Consider the following 26,619-nt stretch of genomic DNA (forward strand, 5'->3'; position numbering starts at 1 on the left):
TTCTCAGCAAACTGACACAAGAACAGAAAACCAAACACAACATGGTCTCACTCATAAGTGGTTGTTGAACAATGAGAACACATGGAAACAGGGAAGGGAACATCAAACACTGGGGTCTGTTGGGGAGTGGGGGGCTAGGGGAGGAATAGGAGGGTGTGGAGGGATTGGGGAGGGATAACATTTGGAGAAATCTCTAATGTAGATGATGAGGGGATGGAGGCAGCAAACAACCATGGCATGTGTATACCTGTATAACAATCCTGCATGATCTGTACATGTACCCCAGAACTTAAAGTATAATAATAATAAAAAAATAGCTATGCTATTGGGTGAGAGGTGATAGATCATCATGATTTTGATGTGCATTTAACTGATGATTAGGGTTGTTGCTGTTTTTCATATACCTAGGAGTCAGTTGTTTGTCTTCATTTCAAAAAATGTCTATTCAGGTTGGTTACCCATTTAAAAATTATTTATTAGTGATAATTCTACAAATGCCTTGTATATTTTGAATATTAACTCTATTTCAAATATGTTTTATAAATATTATTTTATCCCATTCAGTAGTTTGCCTTTTTATTTTATATTGTTTTCTTTCCTTTGAAAATGATTTTTAGTTTGATATAAATCAATTTGTTTATTTTTGCTTCCTTAGCCTGTGTTTTCAGAGATATATGCCAAAAAAAATTGTCAAAACCAATGTCACAAGGGTTTTCTATTTCCTCTAGGAATTTCAGTCAAGTCTTATATTTATTTTGTTTTATTTTTCATCATTTTAGATTCAAAAGGTATGTGTGCATGTTGTTGCATGAATATATTGTGTAATGGTGAGATTTGGGCTTCTAGTGTACCCATTACACAAACAGTAAACCTTTAATCTAATAGATAATGTCTCAGCCCTCATCTACCTCCCATCCTTCCCCATTTGGGAATTGCCAGGTTCAATTATTTCCATCTACTTGTCCATGTATGTCCATTGTTTATTTCACACTTATAAGTGAGAAATAGACTTTCTGTTTAATTATTTCACTTAGGATAATGGCCTCAAGCTAAATCCATGTGGCTGCAAAATACATGATTTTATTTATTTTTTTGGTCTGTATGGTATTCTGTGGTGTTTATATATCACATTTTTAAAATTCAGTCAACCAATAATAAAAATTTAGGTTCATTCTATGACTGTTATTTTAAATAGTGTTACACTAAACACAACAAACAAGTTTAGGTGTCTTTTTGAAATAATGATTTCTTTTCTTTTGGTTAGTCAGGAATGGAAATGCTATGTCGAATGGTAGTTTTATTTTGGTTCCTTGAGAAAACTTCATACTGTTTTCCATAGAAATTGTATTACTTTACAATATACCAACACTGTATAAGCATTCCTTTTTTTTTTTTTTTTTTTGGATTCTTACCAACACTGTTACTTTTTTGCTTTAAAAAATAGCAATTCTGACTGGTGTATCTCATTTGTGCTTTTAATTTACATTTCTCGGATTACTAGTGATGTTGAACACCTTTTCATAAATTTCTTAGTCATTTGCATGTCTTCTTTTTAGAAATGGCTGCTCATGTTTTATACTCACATTTTAATAATGTTGGGGTTTCTTCTGGTTGATTTGAGTTTTTATTTTTTATTTTTTTTATTTTTTTTTAATTGGATTTTAGGTTTGGGGGTACATGTGATGAACATGCAAGATTGTTGCATAGGTACACACATGGCAGTGTGGTTTGCTGCCTTCCATCCCCTCACCTGTAACTGTCATTTATCCCCATGCTATCTCTTCCCATCTCCCCACCTCCATGCCCCTCCCCCATTTCCCCCCAACGGACCCCAGTGTGTAGTGCTCCCCTCCCTGTGTCCATGTGTTCTCATTGTTCAACACCCGCCTATGAGTGAGAATACACGGTGTTTGATTTTCTTCTCTTGTGTCAGTTTGCTGAGAATGATGGTTTCCAGGTTCATCCATGTCCCTACAAAGGACGTGAACTCATCGTTTTTGATGGCTGCGTAATATTCCATGGTGTATATGTACCACATTTTCCCTATCCAGTCCTCATCGTTGGGCATTTGGGTTAGTTCCAGGTCTTTGCTATTGTAAACAGTGCTGCAATGAACATTCGTGTGCATGTGTCCTTGTAGTAGAATGATTTATAATCCTTTGGATATATACCCAGTAATGGGATTGCTGGGTCAAATGGGATTTCTATTTTTAGGTCCTTGTGAAATCGCCACACTGTCTTCCACAATGGTTGAATTAATTTACATTCCCACCAACAGTGTAAAAGTGTTCCTATTTCTCTAGATCCTCTCCAGCATTTGTTGTTTCCTGATTTTTTAATAATCGCCATTCTAACTGGTGTGAGATGGTATCTCAGTGTGGTTTTGATTTGCATTTCTCTGATGACCAGTGATGATGAGCATTTTTTCATATGTTTGTTGGCCTCCTGCATGTCTTCTTTTGTAAAGTATCTGTTCATATCCTTCGCCCATTTTTGAATGGGCTTGTTTGTTTTTTTCTTGTAGATCTGCTTTAGTTCTTTGTAAATTCTGGATATCAGCCCCTTGTCAGACGGGTAGGCTGCAAAAAATTTTTCCCATTCTGTTGGTTGCCGATTCACTCTACTGACTGTTTCTTTTGCCGTGCAGAAGCTGTGGAGTTTGATTAGGTCCCATTTGTCTATTTTGGCTTTTGTTGCCATTGCTTTTGGCGTTTTGGTCATGAAGTCCTTGCCTACACCTATGTCCTGAATGGTTTTGCCTAGATTTTTTTCTAGCGTTTTTATGGTGTTAGGTCTGATGTTTAAGTCTTTAATCCATCTGGAGTTAATTTTGGTGTAAGGTGTCAGGAAGGGGTCCTGTTTCTGCTTTCTGCACATGGCTAGCCAGTTTTCCCAACACCATTTATTAAACAGGGAGTCCTTTCCCCGTTGCTTGTTTTTGTCAGGTTTGTCGAAGATCAGATGGTTGTGGGTATGTTGTATTTCCTGTGAGGCCTCTGTTCTGTTCCATTGGTCTATATCTCTGTTTTGGTACCAGTACCATGCTGTTTGGATTACTGTAGCCTTGTAGTATAGTTTGAAGTCCGGTAGTGTGATGCCTCCTGCTTTGTTCTTTTTGCTTAGAATTGACTTGGCTATGTGGGCTCTCTTTTGGTTCCATATGAAGTTTAAGGTGTTTTTTTCCAGTTCTGTGAAGAAGGTCATTGGTAGCTTGATGGGAATAGCATTGAATCTGTAAATTGCTTTGGGCAGTATGGCCATTTTCACGATGTTGATTCTTCCTAACCATGAACATGGAATGTTTCTCCATCTGTTTGTATCCTCTCTTATTTCGTTGAGCAATGGCTTGTAGTTCTCCTTGAAGAGGTCCTTTACGTTCCTTGTTAGTTGTATTCCTAGGTATTTTATTCTCTTTGTAGCAATTGTGAATGGCAGTTCGTTCTTGATTTGGCTCTCTTTAAGTCTATTACTGGTGTATAGGAATGCTTCTGATTTTTGCACGTTGATTTTGTATCCTGAGACTTTGCTGAAGTTGTTTATCAGTTTCAGGAGATTTTGGGCTGAGATGATGGGGTCTTCCAGATATACAATCATGTCATCTGCAAATAGAGACAATTTGATTTTCTCCTTTCCAATTTGGATACCCTTTATTTCTTTTTCTTGCCTGATTGCTCTGGCTAGAACTTCCAATACTAGATTGAATAGGAGTGGTGAGAGAGGGCATCCTTGTCTAGTGCCAGATTTCAAAGGGAATGCTTCCAGTTTTTGCCCATTCAATATGATATTGGCTGTTGGTTTGTCGTAAATAGCTTTTATTGTTTTGAGATACGTTCTGTCAATACCTAGTTTATTGAGGGTCTTTAGCATAAAGGGTTGTTGAATTTTGTCAAAAGCCTTCTCTGCATCAATTGAGATAATCATGTGGTTTTTGTCTTTGGTTCTGTTTATGTGGTGAATTACGTTTATGGACTTGCATATGTTGAATCAGCCTTGCATCCCCGGGATGAATCCTACTTGATCATGGTGGATGAGCTTTTGGATATGCTGTTGCAATCGGTTTGCCAGTATTTTATTGAAGATTTTTGCATCTATGTTCATCATGGATATTGGCCTGAAATTTTCTTTTCTTGTTGAGTCTCTGCTGGGTTTTGGTATCAGGATGATGTTTGTCTCATAAAATGATTTGGGAAGGATTCCCTCTTTTTGGATTGTCTGGAATAGTTTCAGAAGGAATGGTATCAGCTCCTCTTTGTATGTCTGGTAGAATTCAGCTGTGAACCCATCTGGACCTGGGCTTTTTTTGGGTGGTAGGCTCTTTATTGCTGCCTCGACTTCAGACCATATTATTGGTCTATTCAGGGTTTCGGCTTCTTCCAGGTTTAGGCTTGGGTGGATGCAGGTGTCTAGGAATTTATCCATTTCTTCCAGGTTTACTAGTTTATGTGCGTAGAGTTGTTTGTAATAATCTCTGATGATGGTTTGGATTTCTGTGGAATCTGTGGTGATATCCCCTTTATCGTTTTTTATTGCATCAATTTGGTTATTCTCTCTTTTCTTTTTTATTAATTTGGCTAGTGGTCTGTCTATTTTGTTGATCTTTTAAAAAAAACAGCTCCTGGATTTATTGATTTTTTGAAGAGTTTTTTCTGTCTCTATTTCCTTCAGTTCTGCTCTGATCTTAGTTATTTCCGGTCTTCTGCTAGGTTTTGAGTTTTTTTGATCTTGCTCCTCTAGCTCTTTCAATTTTGATGATAGGATGTCAATTTTAGATCTCTCCTTTCTTCTCATGTGGGCACTCATTGCTATATATTTTCCTCTAGAGACTGCTTTAAATGTGTCCCAGAGATTCTGGTATGTTGTGTCTTCATTCTCATTGGTTTCGAAGAACATCTTTATTTCTGCCTTCATTTCATTGTTTATCCAGTCAACATTCAAGAACAGGTTGTTCAGTTTCCATGAAGCTCTGCGGTTCTGAGTTAGTTTCTGCATTCTGAGTTCTAACTCGATTGCACTGTGGTCTGAGAGACTTTTTGTTATGATTTCTGTTCTTTTGCATTTGCTGAGGAGTGATTTATTGCCAATTATGTGGTCAATTTTAGAGTAGGTGTGATGTGGTGCTGAGAAGAATGTATATTCTGTGGATTTGGGGTGGAGACTTCTGTAAATGTCTATTAGGTTTGCTTGTTCCAGGTCTGTATTCAGGTCCTGGATATCCTTGTTGATTTTCTGTGCAGATGATCTGTCTAATATTGACAATGGGGTGTTAAAGTCTCCCACTATTATTGTGTGGGAGTCTAAGTCTCTTTGTAAGTCATTAAGAACTTGCCTTATGTATCTGGGTGCTCCTGTATTGGGTGCATATATATTTAGGATCGTTAGCTTTTCTTGTTGCAGTGATCCTTTTACCATTATGTAATGTCCTTCTTTGTCTCTTTTGATCTATGTTGCTTTAAAGTCTATTTTATCAGAGATGAGAATTGCAACTCCTGCTTTTTTTTGCTCTCCATTTGCTTGGTAGATCTTCCTCCATCTCTTTATTTTGAGCCTTTGTGTATCCTTGCATGTAAGATGGGTTTCCTGGATACAGCACACTGATGGGTTTTGGCTTTTTATCCAATTTGCCAGTCTGTGTCTTTTGATTGGGGCATTTAGTCCATTGACATTTAGGGATAGTATTGTTATGTGTGAATTTGATACTGTCATTTTGATGCTACCTGGCTGTTTTGTTGGTTAGTTGATGCAGCTTCTTGATTGTGTTGATGCTCTTTTACCATTTGGTGTGTTGTTGGAGTGGCTGGTACTGGTTGTTCCTTTATATGTGTAGAGCCTCTTTCAGGAGTTCTTGTAGAGCAGGTTTGGTGGCAATGAAATCTCTGAGTGCTTGCTTGTTCACAAAGGATTTTATTTTTCCTTCACTTATGAAGCTTAGTTTGGCTGGATAGGAGATTCTGGGTTGAAAGTTCTTTTCTTTAAGGATGTTGAATATTGGCCCCCAATCTCTTCTGGCTTGTAGGGTTTCTGCTGAGAGATCTGCTGTGAGTCTAATGGGCTTCCCTTTGTGGGTAACCCGACCTTTCTCTCTGGCTGCTCTTAGCATTTTCTCTTTCATTTCAACCCTGGTGAATCTGACGATTATGTGCCTTGGGGTTGCTCTTCTTGAGGAATATCTTTGTGGTGTTCTCTGTATTTCCTGGATTTGAATATTGGTCTGCCTTGCTAGGTTGGGGAAGTTTTCCTGGATAATATCCTGAAGAGTATTTTCCAGCTTGGATTCATTCTCTTCATCACATTCAGGTACACCTATCAGACATAGATTGGGCCTTTTTACATAGTCCCACATTTCTTGAAGATTTTGTTCATTCCTTTTTCCGCTTTTTTCTCTGTTCTTGCCTTCTCTTTTTATTTCATTTAGTTGATCTTCGACCTCTGATATCCTTTGTTCTGCTTGGTCAATTCGGCTGTTGAAGCTTGTGCATGCTTCACGAAGTTCTCGTGTTGCGTTTTTCAGCTCCATCAATTCACTTATACTCCTCTCTGTGCTGTCCATTCTCGTCAGCAGTTCGTCCAGTCTTTTTTCAAGGGTCCTATATTCTTTGCATTCGGTTAGAATATGTTCTTTTAGCTCACTGTAGTTTCTTACTACCCACCTTCTGAAGTTTGATTCTGTCATTTCATCACCCTCCTTCTCCATCCGGTCTGGTTCCCTTGCTGGTGAGGAGTTGTGATCCCTTTTAGGAGGAGAGGTGTTCTGGTTTCGGGAGTTTTCATCCTTTTTGCGCTGGTTTCTTCCCATTTTTGTGGGTTTATCCACCTGTTGTCTGTCTCTGTCCCAGGGAGTTGAAGCTTTATGAGTTTCCGTTGCACTACTGTCTTTTTTGATTTTTCTTTCAGGTCTGACCCACCCAGCTAGCAGCACGCCTAGCCACTGCCTGCCCGCAGGGGCTTTGCTGAGCTGCTGTGGGCTCCGCCCAGCTGCCCTGAGCTCTTCCCTGCAGTCCTGTTTATATGGAGGTAGTTAGAACTGTCTCGGCAAAGGTGGCCCCGCCTCTGTTATGGGGGACTCTCTCTGTTGTGGCAGGTTGCCTCGGCAACGGTGGGTTGCCTCGGCAACAGCAGCCTGCCTCCGTAGGGGTGGAGAGTCTCAGTAATGGTGGAAGCCCCTCCCCCACGGAGCCGGACCATCCGGGTTCAGCTGTGCTTGTTTTGAAGGGCTCAACCCAGAGGGTTTCCAATTACTGTTTTTGTTTTCGTTGTTGTTGGGGGTGGAGGGGTGGGACCAACCGAGCCTGACCACCTGGCTCCCTGACTCAGAGTCTTTTCTTTTAAGTTGAATGACCCCGCGTTCCGTTCTGGTCGCTTGTTGAAAAGGCACCGGGATCTCCCGTGCTGCGACTCACGGAGTCGGCTCGGAACTGCGGCGCCGGCTCCTGGCGGATTTTTTGCCTAGGAATCTCCTGGCTTGGCTCGCTATTTCAGATGAATGGGCAACTCTGCTGTCTCAGGGCTCTGCTCGCCAGCTAAGAGGGCTCCCAGACCAGTGGCTTTTGTATGGAGAACCGCAGCAACAGGGCGTGGTCACAGCAGCTGCGCGGGTGGAATCAGCCCTGCGGGGTCCAAAACAGCCTCACTGGCTGGGACTGCGATGCTGGCGACCCCTCTGCCTGGGTATCTCCTGGTCTGTGGGCAATAGGAGTTCGTCTGGAAATGCGGCGTCCACTCACCCTCTGCACTTTCACTGGGAGCTGAAGTCCTGAGCTGTTCTTAGGCGGCCATCTTCCCCTGTTTGAGTTTTTTGTAGACTGGATATTAGACCATTTTCAGAGGCATAATTTGCAAATATTTTTTTCTGTCCTATAGTTCGTTTTCTGCTCTGTTGATTATTTTCTTTGTTGTACAAAAGCTTTTTAGTTTAATTAAGTCCCATTTGTCTACTTTTGTTTTTGTTGCATTTGCTTTTGAGATCTTGGTCATAAATTCTTTTCCAAGAGCAATGTCAGAAGAGGTTTTTGTTTTTGTTTTTGTTTTTGTTTTTTTCTATTTTTTTGCTTAGATTTTGTTGTTGTTGTTGTTTGAGGTCTTACATTTAAGTCATAAATAAAACTTGACCTCATTTTTGTATATGGTGAGAGGAATCCAGTTTTCTTATTCTAAATATTGGTGGGCAATTTTCCCAGAATTCTTTATTGCTATTCAATAAAATAGTATTTTGCATCCTTTCCTCATTGTTTACTTTTGTCAATATTGTGAAAGTTCAATTTGTTATAGGGTGGCTTTACTTCTTGGTTCTCTATTTGGTTACATTCTATGTCTCCATTTTTGCATCATTACCATGCTGTTTTTATTACTATAGTATTTTAGTATATTTTGAAATTGATAATATGATGCTTCTGGCTTTTGTCTTTCCACTAAAAATTTATTTGGCTATTCAGGCTCCTTTTTGGTTCCATATGTATTCTAGAAATTTTTTCTAATTCTGTGAAAAATTATGTTTGTAACAATAGAAATTATGTTTAATCTGTAGAATGCTTTTGGCAGTATGGTTATTTTAACTAATAATACATCTAGTCCATGAGCATAAAATCTTATTTCTGTTTTTCTCATCTATGATTTATTTCATCAGTGCTTTGTATTTCTCCTTATAGTGATCTTTGACTTTCTTGGTTAAACAAATTTTTAGTATTTTATTTTTGCAAATGGCTTGTTGCAAATGAAATGTAATCTTTGTTTCTTAGCTTGGATATTATTAGTGTACAGAAATGCTACTGATTTTATTTACATTGATTCTGTATCCTGAAACTTTACTAAAATTGTTTACCAAGCATAAGAATTTTATAGAATGTCTAGGTTTTTCTAGATATGTCATTAACAAGCAGAGATAACCTGGTTACTTCTTTTTAAATTCGTTTCCCTTTCTTCTGGCTAGAAATTCCAGTACTATGTTGAATAGGAGTGGTGAGAGTGGAGATCCTTGTGTTTGTTCAGTTCTTAGGAGGAATACTTTAACCTTTTCTTCATTCAGTATAATGTTGGCTATGGTTTTGTCATAGACGGCTTTCTTTCTCTCTTTCAGGCTTCTTTTTTTATTTATTTTATTGTACTTTACGTTCGGAGGTATATGTGCAGATCATGCAGGATTGTTTCATAGGTACATACATGGCGAGGTGGTTTGTTGCCTCCATCCTACCATACTCTATATACGGCATTTCTCCCCATGTTATTCCTCCCTTAGCCCCCACCAACAGACCCCAGTGTGTGATGCTTCACTTCTTGTGTTCATGTGTTCTCATCATTCAACACACGCCTATGAGTGAAAACATGCTGTATTTGGTCTTCTATTCCTGCATCAGTTTGCTGAGAATGATGGTTTTCAGATTTATTCATGTCCGTACAAAGAAGATGAACTCATCCTTTTTATGGGTGTTGATGGACATTTGGGTTGGTTCCAGGTCTTTACTATTATAAACAGTGCCACAATGAACATACATGTGCATGTATCTGTATAATAGAACAATTTATAATATTTTGGCTATATACCCAGTAATGGGATTGCCAGGTCAAATGGAATTTCTGTTTCTAGATTAATTTTAGGTATTTATTTTCAATGCCTAGTTGGTTGTGAAGAAATATTGGATTTTATCATCATTTTTTATACATCAATTGAAATGATCATTTAGTGTTTGTTTTTAATTCTGTTTATGTGGTGAATTACATTATTGATTTGCATATGTTGAATCATCCTCGAATCTCTGGGATTAAACTCACATGTCTTTATTTGCTTTTTGTTTAAATTTGCTAGTATTTTATTGTGGATTTATGAATCAATATGCACCAGGCATATTAGCTTGTAGTCTTATTTCTTTATTTTTTCTTGCATGATATTTGTATCAGGTGATACTACATTCATTGAATGAGTTAGAGAGGTTTTGTTCTTCCTTAATGTTTTGGCGTAGTTTAAATAAGATAGGAACAAATTCTTTTTTGTATGTCTGGTAAAATCCATCTGTAAATCAGTGTGGTCCTGTGCCATATTTGTTGGAATATTTTATATTACTGATTCAAATTCATTACTTGTTATCGATCTGTTTAGGATTTCCATTTTTTTGGTTTAATCTTGGGAGACTGTGTGTTCCAGGAAGCATCCATGTTTTCTAGGATTTCTAGTTTGTGTTTCTGTGATATCAATTGTAATGTGAACTCTATCATTTCTGATTTTGTTTATTTGAGTCTACTGTCTTCTCAGTTAATCTAGCTGTTGGTCTGTCAATTTTGTTCGTCTTTTCAAAGAAGAAACTTTTCATTTTAGTGATTGTAAAATTATTTTAATTTTATTTAGTGCTGCTCCAATGTTCGTTATTTCTTCTATTCTGCTAGCTTTAGTTTTAATCGCTTTTCTTGTTTTTCTAGTTCCTTGAAGTGGAACATTAGGTTGTTATTTTGAGATTTTTACACCATTTTGATGAAGACATTTAATTCCACAATCTTTCCTGTTAATACTGCTATTGTTGCATCCCAGTAGTTTTGGCATACTGTGTCTCTATTTTCATTTGTTTCAAAAATATTTTATTTCTGCCTTAATTTCATTGTTTACCCAAAAGTCATTAAGGAGCAAGTTGTTGAATTCTCATATATCTATGTTGTTTTAAGAGTTCATCTTCATACCAATTTCAACATTTACCCCACTGTAGTCCAATAAGATATTTGATATAATTTTTATTTTTTAAGTATATTGAGCCTTGATACATGGTCAAGCATGTGATTAATTTGGAAGAATTTTCCATATGCAGATAAGAAAAATGTACATCCTGTCATTGTTGGGTTACATGTTATGTAAATATCTATTTGGTTTATTTGGTCTGGGTCCAATTTAAGTATAGAGTTTATTAATTTCCTGACTTGGTAATCTGTCCAGTATTTTCAGTGAGTTATTTAAGTTTCTCACTATTTTTGTATTGCTTTCTATCGATTTTCTTAGATCTAGTAATATTTGTTTCATGAATTTGGTTCTCCAGTGTTGAGTGCACATATATTAAGTAGGGTTCCCTTTATCATTATAGAATACCCCTCTTGTTTTTTTTGTGTGTGTACTGTTGTTTGCTTAATATCTGTTTTATCTGATATAAGAACAGCTTAGTTTTCAGTTCCATTTGTGTGCTACATTCCTTTTACTTTTTGTCTATAACCAGTAGGTGGATGTATTTGGCCGTAGTTAGTTGGGTCTTGGTTTTTCATCCAATACGCAGCCTATATCTTTTAAGTGGAGTTTTTAGGCCATTTACATTCAATTTTAGTACTAATATATGAGGTTTTGTTCCTGTCACATTGATATTAGCTATGTACTTTGTAGTCTCAATTATGTAATTGCCAGATAAAATCTGTGAGTTTTGCACTTATATGTGCTTTTATGCTGTCAGAATCATCCTTTTGTTTTCAAATTTAGTACTCCTTTGAGCATTTCTTATAGGGCTGGTTCAATGATGATGAATTCCCTTAGCATTTGCTTATCTGGGAAATACTTTTCTTTTTTTTTTTTTATTTTTAAAGCTTAATTGGCAGCATGTAAATTCTTTACTGGCTTTTTTTTTTTTTTTTTTTCCTTTTCACAGAAGCAAAAAATAGGCTCTCAATCTCTACTGGCTTTTTAGGTTTTTGCAGAGAAGTCCACTATTAGTGGGATTTCCATTATAGGTGATTTGATGCTTTTCAGTAGCTGCTTTTCAGATTTTTTTTTTTTCACATTGGACTTGGATAATATTGATGATATTCACCTTCTGTAGTATCTCACAGGTGTTCTCCGAATTTCTGGTATCTGGATGTCTACAACTCTAATAAAATCAGAAAAATTTTCCTGAATTATGTTTCCTCAAATATGTTTTCCAAATTCTTCACTTTTTTTCTTCTCCCTCAGGAATGTCTATGCATTGTGGTTTTGGTTGCTTTACATAATGTTATATTTCTTGAAGATGTTGTTTATTTTTTAAATTGTTTTTTAAAAATTTTTGTCTGACAGTGTTAATTAAAAAGAGTAGTCTTCAAGCTCTGAAATTCTTTCTTCTGCTTCATCTAGTATGTTGTTAGTTTTCAACTGTGTTTTAAATCATTTAGTAAATTTTTAATATTCAGAAGTTCTGGTTTTTAAATATATTTATCTCATTTTTTATATCCTGAATTTAAAAAATTATTTGTGCTGGTTTTCAACTTTTTTGAATCTAATTGAATTACCTTACAATCTATGTTTTCAATTCTCTATCTGTCATTTCCAAATGCTAATTTTTTTTAATGTTCATTTTTTTAGCATTCATTACTATAGAGATGCTGATGTCCTTTGGGGGTGTCAAAACAATATCTCTTATTGTACTGCCCGAGTTCTTGCAGTGGTTTCTTCTCATTTGAAGAAGATGTCACTTCTTGGTTTTAAAATTGCTATTGTATAGGTAAAAATTCCTCAATGGAATTACTGTAATATATGTCACGTATAATCTTTTGGATCCATATCTGATGCTTTCAAGGAGCCAGGGTTCTGTATGAGTTCTTTGGCTATACATAACTTTTGTGCAGTGACTTTCTCAAGTGCTACTTATTGTAGTGATTTATTGGCCATATGTCCTGGCACACTATCTTCTGTGAGCTGGGGGTGCAGAGGTCTCAAAAGGTTTATCTAGCACATTAGCACTATGCTGTGTCAACAGGTTTTTATTTGGTGGGAAGTTGATCTACAGTACAGTAGGGGAGGCCTAAGAGCCAGCTTACCCTGGGGTGCTGTAATTATGAGTGAAACACCCACCCTGATGGGAACGGTGGAGGGAGTTTTTAGTTTGATATGCTGAGCTCTTAGGGGAGGGGGCTGCACTAGCAACTTGTCCCGGGCAGGAAGAAACATAATCTGCTTTCCAATAATGCCCCTGACATAGGGATCTTAACCACCAGTTCAGAGCAATGATGTCCTTTATAGCTAGGATACAATGTGACTGATATCTGCAGGAAATGCTCATTTGCCAGCTACTGCCAAAATGGCCTTTGGGCAGACATTTCCCTGCAGCCAAAAGCATACAGCTCTGTGGCTGGTCTGCACTCTGTGGCAGGAATGCTACCACACTTTGTAGACAGAGGGAGATGAACTCCAACCATTGTGTGAGCCCAGAAAGTGGGCACACATTCATTGTGGATGGAGCCACTATTAAAATGAGAATGAAGACACAATGTGCCAGAATCTCTGGGACACATTTAAAGCAGTGTCTAGAGGGAAATTTATAGCACAAAATGCCCACCAGAGAATCGAGGAAAGATCTAAAATTGACACACTAGCATCACAATTAAAAGAAACTAGAGGAGCAAAATCAAACAAATTCAAAAGCTAGCAGAAGACAATAAATAACTAAGATCAGAGCAGAACTGAAGGAGATAAAGACAGAAGAAATCCTTCAAAAAGTCAATAAATTCTGGAGTTGCTTTTTGGAAAAAATCAAGAAAATAGATATACTTCTATCCAGACTAATAAAAAAGAAAGGGGAGAAGACTCAAATAGTTACAATAAAGATGATAAAGGAGATATTACCATGGATCCTACAGAAAGAAAAACTACCATCAGAGATTACTACAAACACCTCTATGCAAATAAACCAGTAAATCCAGAAGAAATGGATATATTTATGGACACTTGCCCCCTCCAAAGACTAAACCAAAAGGATATTGAATACCTGAATAGACCAAAAACAAGGTCTGAAGTTGAGGCAGCAATTAATAGACTACCCACCAAAAAAAGTCCAGGTCCAGAAGCGTTCACAGCTGAATTCTACCAGACATACAAAGAGGAGCTAGAACCATTCCTTCTGAAACTATTCCAAACAATCCAAAAAGAGGGAATCCTTCCAAATCATTTTATGGATCAACATCATCCTGATACCAAAATCCGGCAGAGACTCAACAAGAAAAAAAAAAACTTCAGGCCAATATCCATGTTGAACATAGATACAAAAATCTTCAATAAAATATTGGCAAACTGATTGCAATAGCATATCAAAAAGCTTATCCATCACAATCAAGTAGGCTTCATCCTGGAAATGCATGGCTGGTTCAACACATGCAAGTCTGTACATGTAATCCACCGCATAAACAGAACCAAAGACAAAAACCACATGATTATCTAAATAGATGCAGAGAAGGCCTTCAACATTCAACAGTGCTTTATGCTAAAAACTCTCAATAAACTAGATATCAAAGGAATGTATCTCAAAATAATAAAAGCTATTTATGACAAACCCACAGCCACTATCACACTGAATGTGCAAAACCAGGAAGCATTCCCATTGAAATCTGGCACTAGACAAGGATACCCTCTGTCACCACTCCTATTGAATGTAGTATTGGAAGTTCTAGCCAGGACAATCAGGCAAAGATAATAAATAAAGCCTATTCAATTAGGAAAGGAGAAAACCAAATTTTCTCTATTTGCAGACAACATGATTGTATATTTAGAGGACTTCATTGTCTCAGCCAAAAATCTCCTGAAACTAATAAGCAACTTCAGCGAAGTCTTAGGATACAAGATCAATGTGCAGACATCACAAGCATTCCTATATACTAATAACAGGCTAACAGAGAGCCAAATTAATAGTGAACTTCTATTCACAATTGCTGCAAAGAGAATAAAATACCTAGAAATACAACTAACAAAGGATGTAAAGGACCTCTTTAAGGAGAATTACAAACTACTGCTCGAGGAAATAAGAGAGGACACAAAGAGATGGAAAAACATCCCATCCTGATGGTTAGGAAGAATCAATATTGTGAATATGGTCATACTGTCCAAAGTAATGGGTAGATTCAACACTATCCCCATCAAACTACCAATGAATTTCTTCATAGAACTGGAAATAAAACATCTTAAACTTCATATGAAATCAAAAGAGAGCCTGCATAGAAAGACAATCCTAAGTGAAAAGAATAAGGCTGGAAGCATCACGCTACCTGAATTTAAACTATACTACAGTGCTACAGTAATCAAAACAGCATGGTACTGGTACCAACAAAGAGATATAGACAAATGGAACAGAACAGAGGCCTTAGAAGCAATGCCACACATCTACAATCATCTGATCTTTGACAAACCTGACAAAACAAGCAATGTGGAAAGGATTACCTGTTCAATAAATGGTGTTGGGAAAACTGGCTAGCCATGTGCAGAAAGCAGAAACTACCCTTTCCTGATACCTTACAGTAAGGTTAACTCCAGATGGATTAAAGAGTTAGTCATAAGACCAATCACCATAAAAACCCTAGAAGAAAACCTAAGCAGAACCATTCAGGACATAGCATAAGGAAGGGCTTCATGACTAAAACACCAAAAGCCAAAATAGATGAATGGGACCTAATTAAACTCCAGAGCTTCTGTACAGCAACAGAAACAATCATTAGAGTGAACCAGCAACCAACAGAATGGGGAAAAAATTTTGCAATCTACCCATTTGACAAAGTTATATCCAGAATCTACAAAGAACTAAAACAGATTTACAAGAAAACAAATAAAAAAACCCATTCTAAAGTGGGCAAAGGATATGAACAGAATCCTTTCAAAAGAAGACATATGTGAGGCCAAGAAATGTATGAAAAACATGCTCATTAGAGAAATGCAAATCAAAACCACAATAAGATACCATCTCACTCCAGTTAGAATGTCCATCATTAAAAAATCTGGAGACAACAGATGCTAGAGAAGCTGTGAAGAAATAGGAACACTTTTACACTGTTGGTGGGAGTGTAAATTAGTTCAACCATTGTGGAAGACAGTGTGGTGATTCCTCAAGGACCTAGAAATAAAAATTCCATTTGACCCAGCAATCCCATTACTGGATGTATACCCGAAGGATTATAAATTGTTCTATTATAAAGACACTTGCATACGTATGTTTATTGTGGCACTGTTTACAATAGCAAAGTCTTGGAAAGAATGGAAATGCGCATTGATGATAGACTGGACAGGAAAAATGTGACACATGTACACTATGGAATACTATGCAGTAATAAAAAACGACGAGTTCTCGTCCTTTGTAAGGACATGGTTGAATCTGGAGACCATCATTCTCAGCAACCTACCACAGGAATTGAAAATCAAACACTGCATGTTCTTACTCATAGGAAGGTGTTTAACAATGAGAACAAGTGGACACAGGGTTTGAACCATCACACACTGGAGTCTATTGGGGAGTTAAGGGAGGGACAGTGGGGTTTAGGGAGTGTGTGGAGGAATAACTTGGGGAGAAATGCCAGATATAGATGATGGGGGGATGGAGTCAGCAAATCACCTTGCCCTGTATGTACCTGTGCAACAACCCTGCATGATCTTCACATGTCTCTGGAACCTAAAGTACAATAACAAAATTTTTTTAAAGGAATAAAAGCTACCACCAAGTGTGTTTGCACCAGCCTCCAGTGGAAAAAGCCTTGTCTGTTTCTGTGGCAATCGTGGTAGCAGTAGGTGATCTTCTCTTCACATTTGGTCCAGGTTACTACTGTTGCCCATTCAGGGAGACAGAATCGTACTCTTTCTTCCCTTGTAGATTAGCATAGTACCTGTGTTTTATTACTGAAGAGGTGTGCTTTGGAGGGCGTTGCACCCTATTTTCATAGTGGTGGTTCATGCCAAAGTCTAGATCTCTAGGGATCCTGCAGCTCCCTAGGGGTCCAGTGGTCCTCTCTGGTTGTTGAAGCCAGAGCAGATTCTGGGATTTGTTTCCAGTGTGGCTGTTAATGTAGTGAAATAAGAGCTGAGATTCCATGGACAGGATGGTGGCTTACAATGGGTGCAAAACTTTAATGGCACTTTCCACCTGAATTTGGATTGAGGAATAATGTAAGTACAACTGCAGGAGCTTTGTCACACAGTGTTCTGTCCCCTGGAAATTCCCAAATAACCACTGACAGTGTTACTCACTTTCTTGAGGGCAGAGAAACTCTCTGATAATTTGGTGGCTAGCAATCTATAGCAGAGGTGAGGGGAGCAACACAATATCCTACCTAATCTGTCCATGGGGCTCCATGGTTTTGGGGGACCGATATCTGACAAAAATTTGCTGCCTTTTCTTTCTATAACACAGCTTATTCCACAGGTTCTCTGACAGTTTTTGGCACTCTTCCCTCAGCTTTCCACTCTGTCTGACTGCTCACCCATACCTTTGATCTCTTTTATATGAGGAGAACTGGCATCTGACATCACTAATCAATCATATAATGTGAAGCCTGGAAGGGGCTGACATTGCAGAAGCTGATCTAAAGTCGAATCAGGATGATGTTGACTTCTTGTCTCAGAACTGGCAAGTCTTATGTTTAAATCTTCAATGCATTTTGAGATGATTTTTGTGTATGGCTTAAGACAAGGGCTTAATTTCATTCTTTTGCACATGAATATCTAGGTTTCATAAAACAATTTATTAAAGAGATTGTTCTTTCTTGATTATGTATTCTTGTCACTTTTGTCAAAAGTTTTTTGATCTTGTATGCATGAGTTTATTTTTATTTACTTTCCATTCTATTCAATTGGGCAATGTGTCTGTTTTCATGCCAATATCATACTGTTTTGATTACTACAGCTTTGTAATATAAATTTAATTAGGAAGTATGATGCTTCCACATTTTTCTTATTTTTTTTTGATAAATATTGCTTTGGCTATTCATGATTTTTTGTAGTTCCATACTAATTTTAGGGTTATCTTTCTTTTCTATGTATGTAAGAAAATGTCATTTGATTTTTGATAGGAATTGCATTGAGTCTGTAGATCTGGTCGTGTCATATGAATGTTTTAACAATATTAATTTTTTCAGTCTGTGAACATGAGATCTCTTTCCATTCTTCTGCATATATTTTAATTTTTTCATCAATATTTTATAATTATCAGTGCAGAGACTTTCTTCTCTTGGTTGAACTTATGCCTGAATATTTTAATCATTTTAATGCTTTTGTAAATTAGATTATTTTCTGATTTATTCTTAACATTTTCTGTGAAATATTGGGATTTTTATGTATGAGAGCATGCCATTTGCAAACAGACAATTTCACGTTTTTCTTTCCAATTTGCATGCTTTTATTTATTTATTTATTTATTTATCTTTTGCCTAATTGCACTAGCTAAGACTTTCAGTAACATGTTGAATAGAAATAACCAGAGTGAACACCTTTACTTATTTCTTATGAGGAAAAGCTCTCAGCTTTTTACCATTAAGCCTGATGTTAGCTATTGGCTTGGGATATAAGATTTTTATTGTGTTGAGGCACATTTCTTCTATACTCAACTTGTTGAGTACTTTTATCATAAAAATATGTTGACTTTTGTCAAGTGTGTATTTTTTACATCTAATGAAATGATACTGTGATTTTTTAAAAATTTATTTATTTTTTTATTTTATTGAATTTTAGGTTTGGGGGTACATGTGAAGAACATGTAAGATTGTTGCATAGGTACACACGTGGCAGTGTGATTTGCTGCCTTCCCCCTCATCACCTATATCTGGCATTTCTCCTCATGCTATCTCTCCCCACCTGCCGCTATCCCTCCCCTAGTTACCCACAAAGACCCCAGTGTGTGATGCTCCCCTCCCTGTGTCCATGTGTTCTCGTTGTTCAACACCCGCCTATGAGTAAGAACTTGTGGTGTTTGATTTTTTGTTCTTATGTCAGTTTGCTGAGAACGATGTTTTCCAGGTTCATCCATGTCCCTACAAAGGACACAAACTCATCTTTTTTTATGGCTGCATAGAATTCCATGGTGTATATGTTCCACATTTTCCCTGTCCAGTCTATCATCGATGGACATTTGGGTTGGTTCCAGGTCTTTGCTATTGTAAACAGTGCTGCAGTGAACATTTGTGTGCACGTGTCTTATAGTAGAATGATTTATAATCTTTTGGGTATATACCCAGTAATGGGATTGCTGGGTCAAATGGAATTTCTATTTCTAGGTCCTTGAGGAATTGCAACACTGTCTTCCACAATGGTTGAACTAATTTACACTCCAACCAACAGTGTAAAAGTGTTCCTATTTCTCCACATCCTCTCCAGCATCTGTTTCTGGATTTTTTAATGATAGCCATTCTGACTGATGTGAGATGGTATCTCAATGTAGTTTTGATTTGCATTTATCTAATGACCAGTGATGATGAGGATTTTTCATATGTTTGTTGGCCTCATGTATGTCTTCTTTTGTAAAGTGTCTGTTCCTATCCTTTGCCCACTTTTGAATGGGTTTGTTTTTTTCTTGTAAATCTGTATTAGTTCTTTGTAAATTCTGGATATCAGCCCTTTGTCAGACGGGTAAACTCTTTTGGTTGCCGATTCACACTAATGACTGTTTCTTTTGCCGTGCAAAAGCTGTGGCGTTTGATTAGGTCCCATTTGTCTATTTTGGCTTTCATTGCCAATGCTTTTGGTGTTTTGGTCATGAAGTCCTTGCCTATGCCTATGTCCTGAATAGTTTTGCCTAGATTTTCTTCTAGGGTTTTTATGGTGTTAGGTCTGATGTTTAAGTCTCTAATCCATCTGGAGTTAATTTTAGTGTGAGGTGTCAGGAAGGGGTCCAGTTTCTGCTTTCTGCACATGGCTAGCCAGTTTTCCCAACACCATTTATTAAGCAGGGAATCCTTTCCCCATTGCTTGTTTTTGTCAGGTTTGTCAAAGATCAGATGGTTGTGGGTATGTTGTATTTCCTCTGAGGCCTGTGTTCTGTTCCATTGGTCTATATCTCTGTTTTGGTACCAGTACCATGCTGTTTTGATTACTGTATCCTTGTAGTATAGTTTGAAGTCTGGTAGTGTGATGCCTCCTGCTTTGTTCATTTTGCTTAGAATTGACTTGGCTAAGCAGGCTCTCTTTTGGTTCCATATGAAGTTTAAGATGATTTTTTCCAGTTCTGTGAAGAAAGTCATTGGTAGTTTGATGGGGATAGCATTGAATCTGTAAATTTCTTTGGGCAGTATGTCTATTTTCATGATATGAATTCTTTCCAACCATGAACATGGAATGTTTCTTCATCTGTTTGTGTCCTCTCTTATTTCGTTGAGCAGTGGTTTGTAGTTCTCCTTGAAGAGGTCCTTTACATTCCTTGTTAGTTGTATTCCTATGTATTTTATTATCTTTTTAGCAATTGTGAATGGCAGTTCATTCTTTATTTGGCTCTCTTTAAGTCTGTTACTGGTGTATAGGAATGCTTGTGATTTTTGCACATTGATTTTTTATCTTGACACTTTGCTGAAGTTGCTTATCAGTTTCAGGAGACTTTGGGCTGAGATGATGGGATCTTTTAGATACACAATCATGTCATCTGCAAATAGAGACAATTTGACTTCCTCCTTTACTATTTGAATACCCTTTATTTCTTTTTCTTGCCTGATTGCTCTGGCTAGAACTTCTAGTGCTGTATTGAATAAGAGTGGTCAGAGAGGGCATCCTTGTCTAGTGCCCGATTTCAAAGGGAATGCTTCCAGTTTTTGCCCATTCAGTATGATATTGGCTGTTGGTTTGTCATAAATAGCTTTTATTATTTTTAGATACATTCCATCAACACCTATTTTATTGAGGGTTTTTAGCATAAAGGGCTGTTGAATTTTGTCAAAGGCCTTCTCTGCATCAATTGAGATAATCAGGTGTTTTTTGTCTTTGGTTCTTTTTATGTGATTATTTACGTTTATAGACTTGCGTATGTTGAACCAGCCTTGCATCCCCTGGATGAAGCCTACTTGATCATGGTAGATAAGCTTTTTGATGTGCTGATGCAATCGGTTTCCCAGTATTTTATTGAAGATTTTTGCATCTATGTTCATCATGGATACTGGTCTGAAGTTTTCTTTTCTTGCTGAGTTTCTGCCAGGTTTTGGTATCAGGATGATGTTAGTCTCCAAAAATGATTTCGGAAGCATTCTGTCTTTTTGTATTGCTTGAAATACTTTCAGTAGGAATGCTACGAGTTCCTCTTTGTATGTCTGGTGGAACTTGGCTGTGAATCCTGGACCTGGGCATTTTTTGGGTGGTAGTCTCTTAATTGCTGTCTCAACCTCAGACCTTGTTATTGGTCTATTCAGGGTTTTGGCTTCTTCCTGGTTCAGGCTTGGGAAGACACAAGTGTCCAGGAATTTATCCATTTCCTCCAGATTTACTAGTTTATGTGCATAGACATGTTTGTAATAATCTCTGACGATGGTTTTCATTTCTGTGGAATCTTTGGTGATATCCCCCTTATCATATTTTATTGCATCTAATTGATCATTGTGTCTTTCATTTTTTATGAATCTGGCTAGTGATCTATTTTTTTGATGTTTTCGAAAAACCAGCTCCTGGATTTATTGATTTTTTGAAGGGAATTTTGTGTCTCTATCTTCTTCAGTTCTGCTCTGATCTTAGTTATTTCTTGTCTTCTGCTAGGCTTTGATTATTTTTGGTCTTGCTCCTCTATCTCCTTCAATTTTAACAATAAGGTGTCGATTTTAGATCTTTCCTTGCTTCTCATGTGGGCATTGATTGCTGTATATTTTCCTCTAGACACTGCTTTAGATGTGTCCCAGAGATTCTGTTATGTTGTGTCTTCGTTCTCATTGATTTAGAAGAAAATCTTTATTTCTGACTTCATTTCATTGTTTATCCAGTCATCATTCAAGAGCCAGTTGTTCAGTTTCCATGAAGCTGTGTGATTCTGAGTTAGTTTCTCAATTCTGTGTTCCAGCTTGATTGTACTGTTGTCTGAGAGACTTTTTGTTATGATTTCTGTTTTTTTTTTTTTTTTTTTTTTTTTTTTTTTTTTTTTTTTTGCATTTGCTGAGTAGTGATTTACTTCCAACTATGTGGTCAACTTTAAAATAGGTGTGATGTGATGCTGAGAAGAATGTATATTCTGTGGATTTGCAATTTTCATTTTCATTTTCAGCTCCATCAGTTCACTTATATTTCTCTCTAAGTTGTTTATTCTCATTAGCATTTCATCAAATCTTTTTTCAATGTTCTTAGTTTCTTTGCATTGGGTTAGAACATCTTTTAGCTCACAGAAGTTTCTTATTACCCACCTTCCAAAGCCTGATTCTGTCAATTCATCACAATCATTCTCCATCCAGCCTTGTTCCCTTGCTGGTGAGAAGTTGTGATCCCTTGAGGGAGGAGAGCCATTCCAGTTTCAGGTGTTTTCATCCTTTTTGTGCTGGTTTCTTCCCATCTTTGTGGATTTATCCACCTGTCGTCTTTGTAGTTGTTGATTTTCAGATTGGGTCTCTGAGTGGATGTCCAGTTTGTTGATGATGAAGTTATTTCTTTCTGTGTCTTAGTTTTCCTTCTACCAGTCAGGCCCCTCTGCTGTAGGACTGCTGAGGTCCACTCCAGGCCCTGCTTGCCTGGATCACCTGCAAGGGCTGCAGAACAGTAAGGGTTGCTGCCAGTTTCTTCTTCTGCTATCTTTGTCCCAGAAGGATGCCCACCTGATGTCAGTTTGAGCTCTCTTTTATGAGGTGACTCTTCAAATATACAGGGTTCAGGGAGTTGCTTGAGGAAACTGTCCTTTATAGGAGCTCAAGTGGTGAGCTCTGAGCTCCATTGTTCATTCAGAACTGCTTGTCAGGTATGTTTAAGTCTGCTGTAACAGAACTCATAAACCCTTTTTTTTTTCCCCAGGTGCTCTGTCCCAGGGAGTTAGGGCTTTATTTATGAGTTTCTGTTGTGCTGCTGCCTTCTGTCACAGCTGCCCTGCCCAACGAGGAGGCAGTCTAGTCACTGCCTGCCTGCAGAGGCTTTGCTGAGCTGCTGTGGGCTCCACACAGCTGCTGCGTGAATTTCCCTACAGTCCTGTTTATACCGGTATAGTTAGAACTGCCTTGGCAATGGCAGCCCACCTCTGTAATGGCGGAGTCTCTCTGTCATGATGGGCTGCCTCAGCAATGGTGAACTACCTCCATAGTGGTCGAGTGTCTCGGTAATGGTGGACACCTCTCCTCCACAGAGCTGCACCATCCCAGGTTTAGCTGTGCTTGCTGTGAAGCTCTCAATCCAGAGTGTTTCAGATTACTGTTTTTTTTGTGGGGGTGAGCCAGCCAAGCCTGATCACCTGGCTTCCTGCCTTATAGCCTTTTTTTGTTTTTAGTTGAACAGTCGACAGTCTTCCAGGTGTTCTAGTCACCTGTTGAAAAGGTACCAGGATCTGTGTTATTTCCCGTGGGGCGACCCACTGTGCCTGCACGGGCTGAGACAGCTGTGCTGAGATTCCTGGTGTTTTTTTGCCTGGGAATCTTCCCTCCCTGGTTCCCTGTTTCAGTTCCCTTTTCTATAAGTTGAATGGGCGATTTTGTCTTCCTAGAACTCAAATCACCAGCTTAAACAGTGCCCAGACCCATGTATTTTGTATGGAGTATTGCCACACTGGGGTGCCATCCAAGGCAGCCATGCTGGGTGAAACAGCCGTGCTGGCCAAAACAACCATGCTGGCCCAAACAGCTGTGCCAGCCAAAACAGCTGCACTGGTGACTTGTGGCGCTCCTCTGCCTGGGAATATCCTGGTCTGTGTGCAATAAAAATCTGTCTGGAAATGCGATGTCCACTCACCCTATGTGCTTTCGCTGGTAGCTGCAATCCAGGGCTGCTCCTAATTGGCCATCTTGGATCTATCCCCCTTATGTGTCTATTTTTGTACCAATACCATGCTGCTGTAATTTCTGTAGCTTTGTAGTATAATTTGAAGTAGGTAATATGATGCAGCCACCCTAGTTCCTTTTGCTTAGGATTGCTTTGGCTACACAAGCTTTTTTGTGATTTCGTATGAATTTTATCATTTTTTTTCTAACTCTGAAAAATTGCGTTGGTATTTTGATGAGAATTGCATTGAATCTGTAGATTGCTTTTGACAATATGGACATTTTAATGATATTCTTTCTTCTGATTCATGAGCATATGATGTTTTTCAATTTATTTGTGTCATCTCCAGTTCCTTTGATCAGTGTTTGATAGTTTTCTTTGTAGATATTTTTCACCTCTTTGGTTAAATGCATTCCTAGGTATTTTATTTTTGTAGCTATTGTAAGTGGTAAAAAACTGACTCCTTTATTTGGTTCTAAGCTTGATTATTTTTAGTTAATAGAAATGCTACTCATTTTTTTACATTGATTTTGTGTCCTGAGATTTTACTGAATTCATTAATCAAATGTAAGAGTCCTTTGGGTGGTCTTTAGAATTTTCTATATATAAGGTCATATAATCAGCAAACAGACATAATTTGAGTTCTTTTTCAATTCACATGTTTTTTATTTATTTCTCTTGCCTGATTGCCCTGGCTACAACTACCAATAGTACATTAAAAAGGAGTAGTTAAAGTGGGCTTTTTTATCTTCTTTCAGTTTTTAGAAGGAATACTTTCAACCTTTCCCCATTCAGTATAAGGTTGGCTATGGGCTTGTTATATATGGTTTTTATAACTTTGAGGTATGTTTCCTCTATGACTCGTTTTTAAAGGGTTTTTATAATGAAGTCATGCTAAATTCTATTAATGATTTTCTGTACCTATGACCATGATCATGTGGATTTTGCTTTTAATTTTGTTTATGTGGCAAATTACTTTTATTGATTTGTGTATGTTGAACCATTCTTTCATCTCTGGGATAAAAGCAACTTGATCATGATGTATTATCTTTTCGATGTGGTGTTGGATTCAGTTAGTTAAAATTTTGTTGAGACTTTTCACATCTATATTTATCCGTAATATTGCTTTGTAGATTTCTTTGTTTAATTTTCATATGTTTATAACTGGCTTTAATAATGTTTATAACTGTGTCAGAGAGGGATAAGACAAGGGCAAGCAGAAATGACATAAAATTTTCCTAGCATTTTGAGTGTAGTTTTTCTTTTTTAGACATTTCCTTTGTTGCTGCAGCTTCTCATCTTGTTCTAGAGTTCTCACGAAAACCACTTTTCTATATATATTGTGGGCTGTTTTGCTTTGTTTTTGTTTGTTTGTCTTTTAGTGTTTTCGTGGAGCAATGAGGGCCTGGATCTTCCTGGTCTGCCATCTTGCCGATGCCACTCTTCAGTAGTATCTCCTCTTCTCATCAATATTTGTCCGTTTTTGTATTTTTTTTATAAGGTTGTGGTTCACCTTGAAACTATTCTAGGAGCCTCAGTTCAGCATGTTAAACTGAAGAAAATGAAGTACTCTTTTCAGTTGTGGGCCACAATGATGTCAGCAAAGGGACAAGATGGAAAGGTATGTTTGCTTCTTTCTTTCCTTACATTTTCTTTGTGTAAATATTTATTGAGCTTCTATTGTGGGCCATATGTTAGAAGTGTAGAGAAAAGAAACTCATGAGAAAAATAAGTAAATAGTAAAATATTTAAAGAAAGCACAGTTTGGTGAATGCTTTGCTGGTATACGCATATATGGTGTGATCACAGAGAGTTTGCCCACTCCTATATGGAATTCAGTGAAGGCTTTTTTGGTGGAGGGATTGCTGTCTCTCAAATCATGAATGATTTGGAAGCCTTAACCAGTTAGAGAAGGGATAAAGATTATGCCAGGCAACAGGGAAACATGGCATGAACAAGGGCATAGGAGAATAAAGCTAATCTTAGTATGTTGTATGCTAGGTATTCAAAACATGTAGGTTTTAATAAAGCATAAAGTGACTAGGTAACTTCAGTTGTCAAGTGCCAGCTTTACCTTCCCCCTGAGATGTTTTAAAAATACCTGTACAGAGCTATCTGCCCATCTCCTGTTTATTTTTCCCTTCCTCTTCATATCTCTTATGATTAGAAGCTGATATAGGTACTTGTAAAAGAAGCTTCCCTTAGGCCAGGTTTTTTCAGGCATGCTGAAAACTTTAAATATGAACACTTTGAGAAATATGAGATAAATTCAAAATTCTGAAGAATTTAACTTTTGTGAATATAGGCATGTTTTGTGCCAATGGGAATGTTTGTGTTAGAGCATGACATATCCAAATTCAAAGTGCAGGCTACCTTCTGGTTTTATTATCTTGGGAAAGCTACTTAGCTAATCTGCAGTTTACTCATTTGTAAAATTAATTTATTGATACCCATGTTACAGTTTTATTTTGTGGATTAAGAATATTTTTAATAAAGTGTCTCACATACAGTAGCCCTTCCATAGGCAAAACTCACATGATCCACTCTACCTTAAAATAATCAGTCACCTTTTTATTTTTTTTAATAGCCAGTTTTCTTTGTAGAAACACTTTGGAAATGTCACAGAACAAAAAGTTCATAAAAATTCACAAAATGAGGATGTTTGGCTCTGACGTGAAAGTTTATAATCAGAACTTTAGATCAAAACTAAAGCAAAAATCAAAAACAAAACGTTTATTTTGAGTTTGCTTCCAGAAGACACGCTCTTATAATTTGGATAAACCATCAACATACATGCCAACTGTCAAAATTTTTCCTGTACTATCAAGTCTGAAAAAAAAGATAAAGAGGAGGGAAAAATATACTTTGAATTATGACTACTGATTTAGAGATGATGGTCATACCCACTTTACCATGTTGCTTATTAATAATCGCTTAAAATAGGTATACTGTATGATTAGTACTTGAAGCTTTTAAAGGGAAAAACGAATGTTGCCATTTTCTAAACCATACTTCTTATGTCATTGTTG

At 37.4% G+C, this 26,619-nt stretch overlaps 1 protein-coding gene across 5 annotated transcripts in view; it reads left to right on the plus strand.

The window, feature by feature from the left end:
* Positions 1-26,619, plus strand: part of FAAH2 (fatty acid amide hydrolase 2) — a 182,947-nt gene that overhangs the window by 114,025 nt on the left and 42,303 nt on the right. For 3 of the 5 annotated variants that reach the window (XM_074392272.1, XM_003943989.2, XM_074392274.1), the window contains one exon: positions 25,092-25,211. The exons of the other annotated variants lie outside the window; for them this stretch is intronic. In XM_074392272.1, the coding sequence (XP_074248373.1) occupies positions 25,092-25,211 (120 nt within the window). The remainder of the gene's footprint in view (positions 1-25,091; positions 25,212-26,619) is intronic. 5 annotated transcript variants of the gene reach the window in all.

The sequence above is a fragment of the Saimiri boliviensis genome, chromosome X (genome assembly GCF_048565385.1).
Source record: "Saimiri boliviensis isolate mSaiBol1 chromosome X, mSaiBol1.pri, whole genome shotgun sequence".
Lineage (NCBI taxonomy): Eukaryota > Metazoa > Chordata > Mammalia > Primates > Cebidae > Saimiri > Saimiri boliviensis.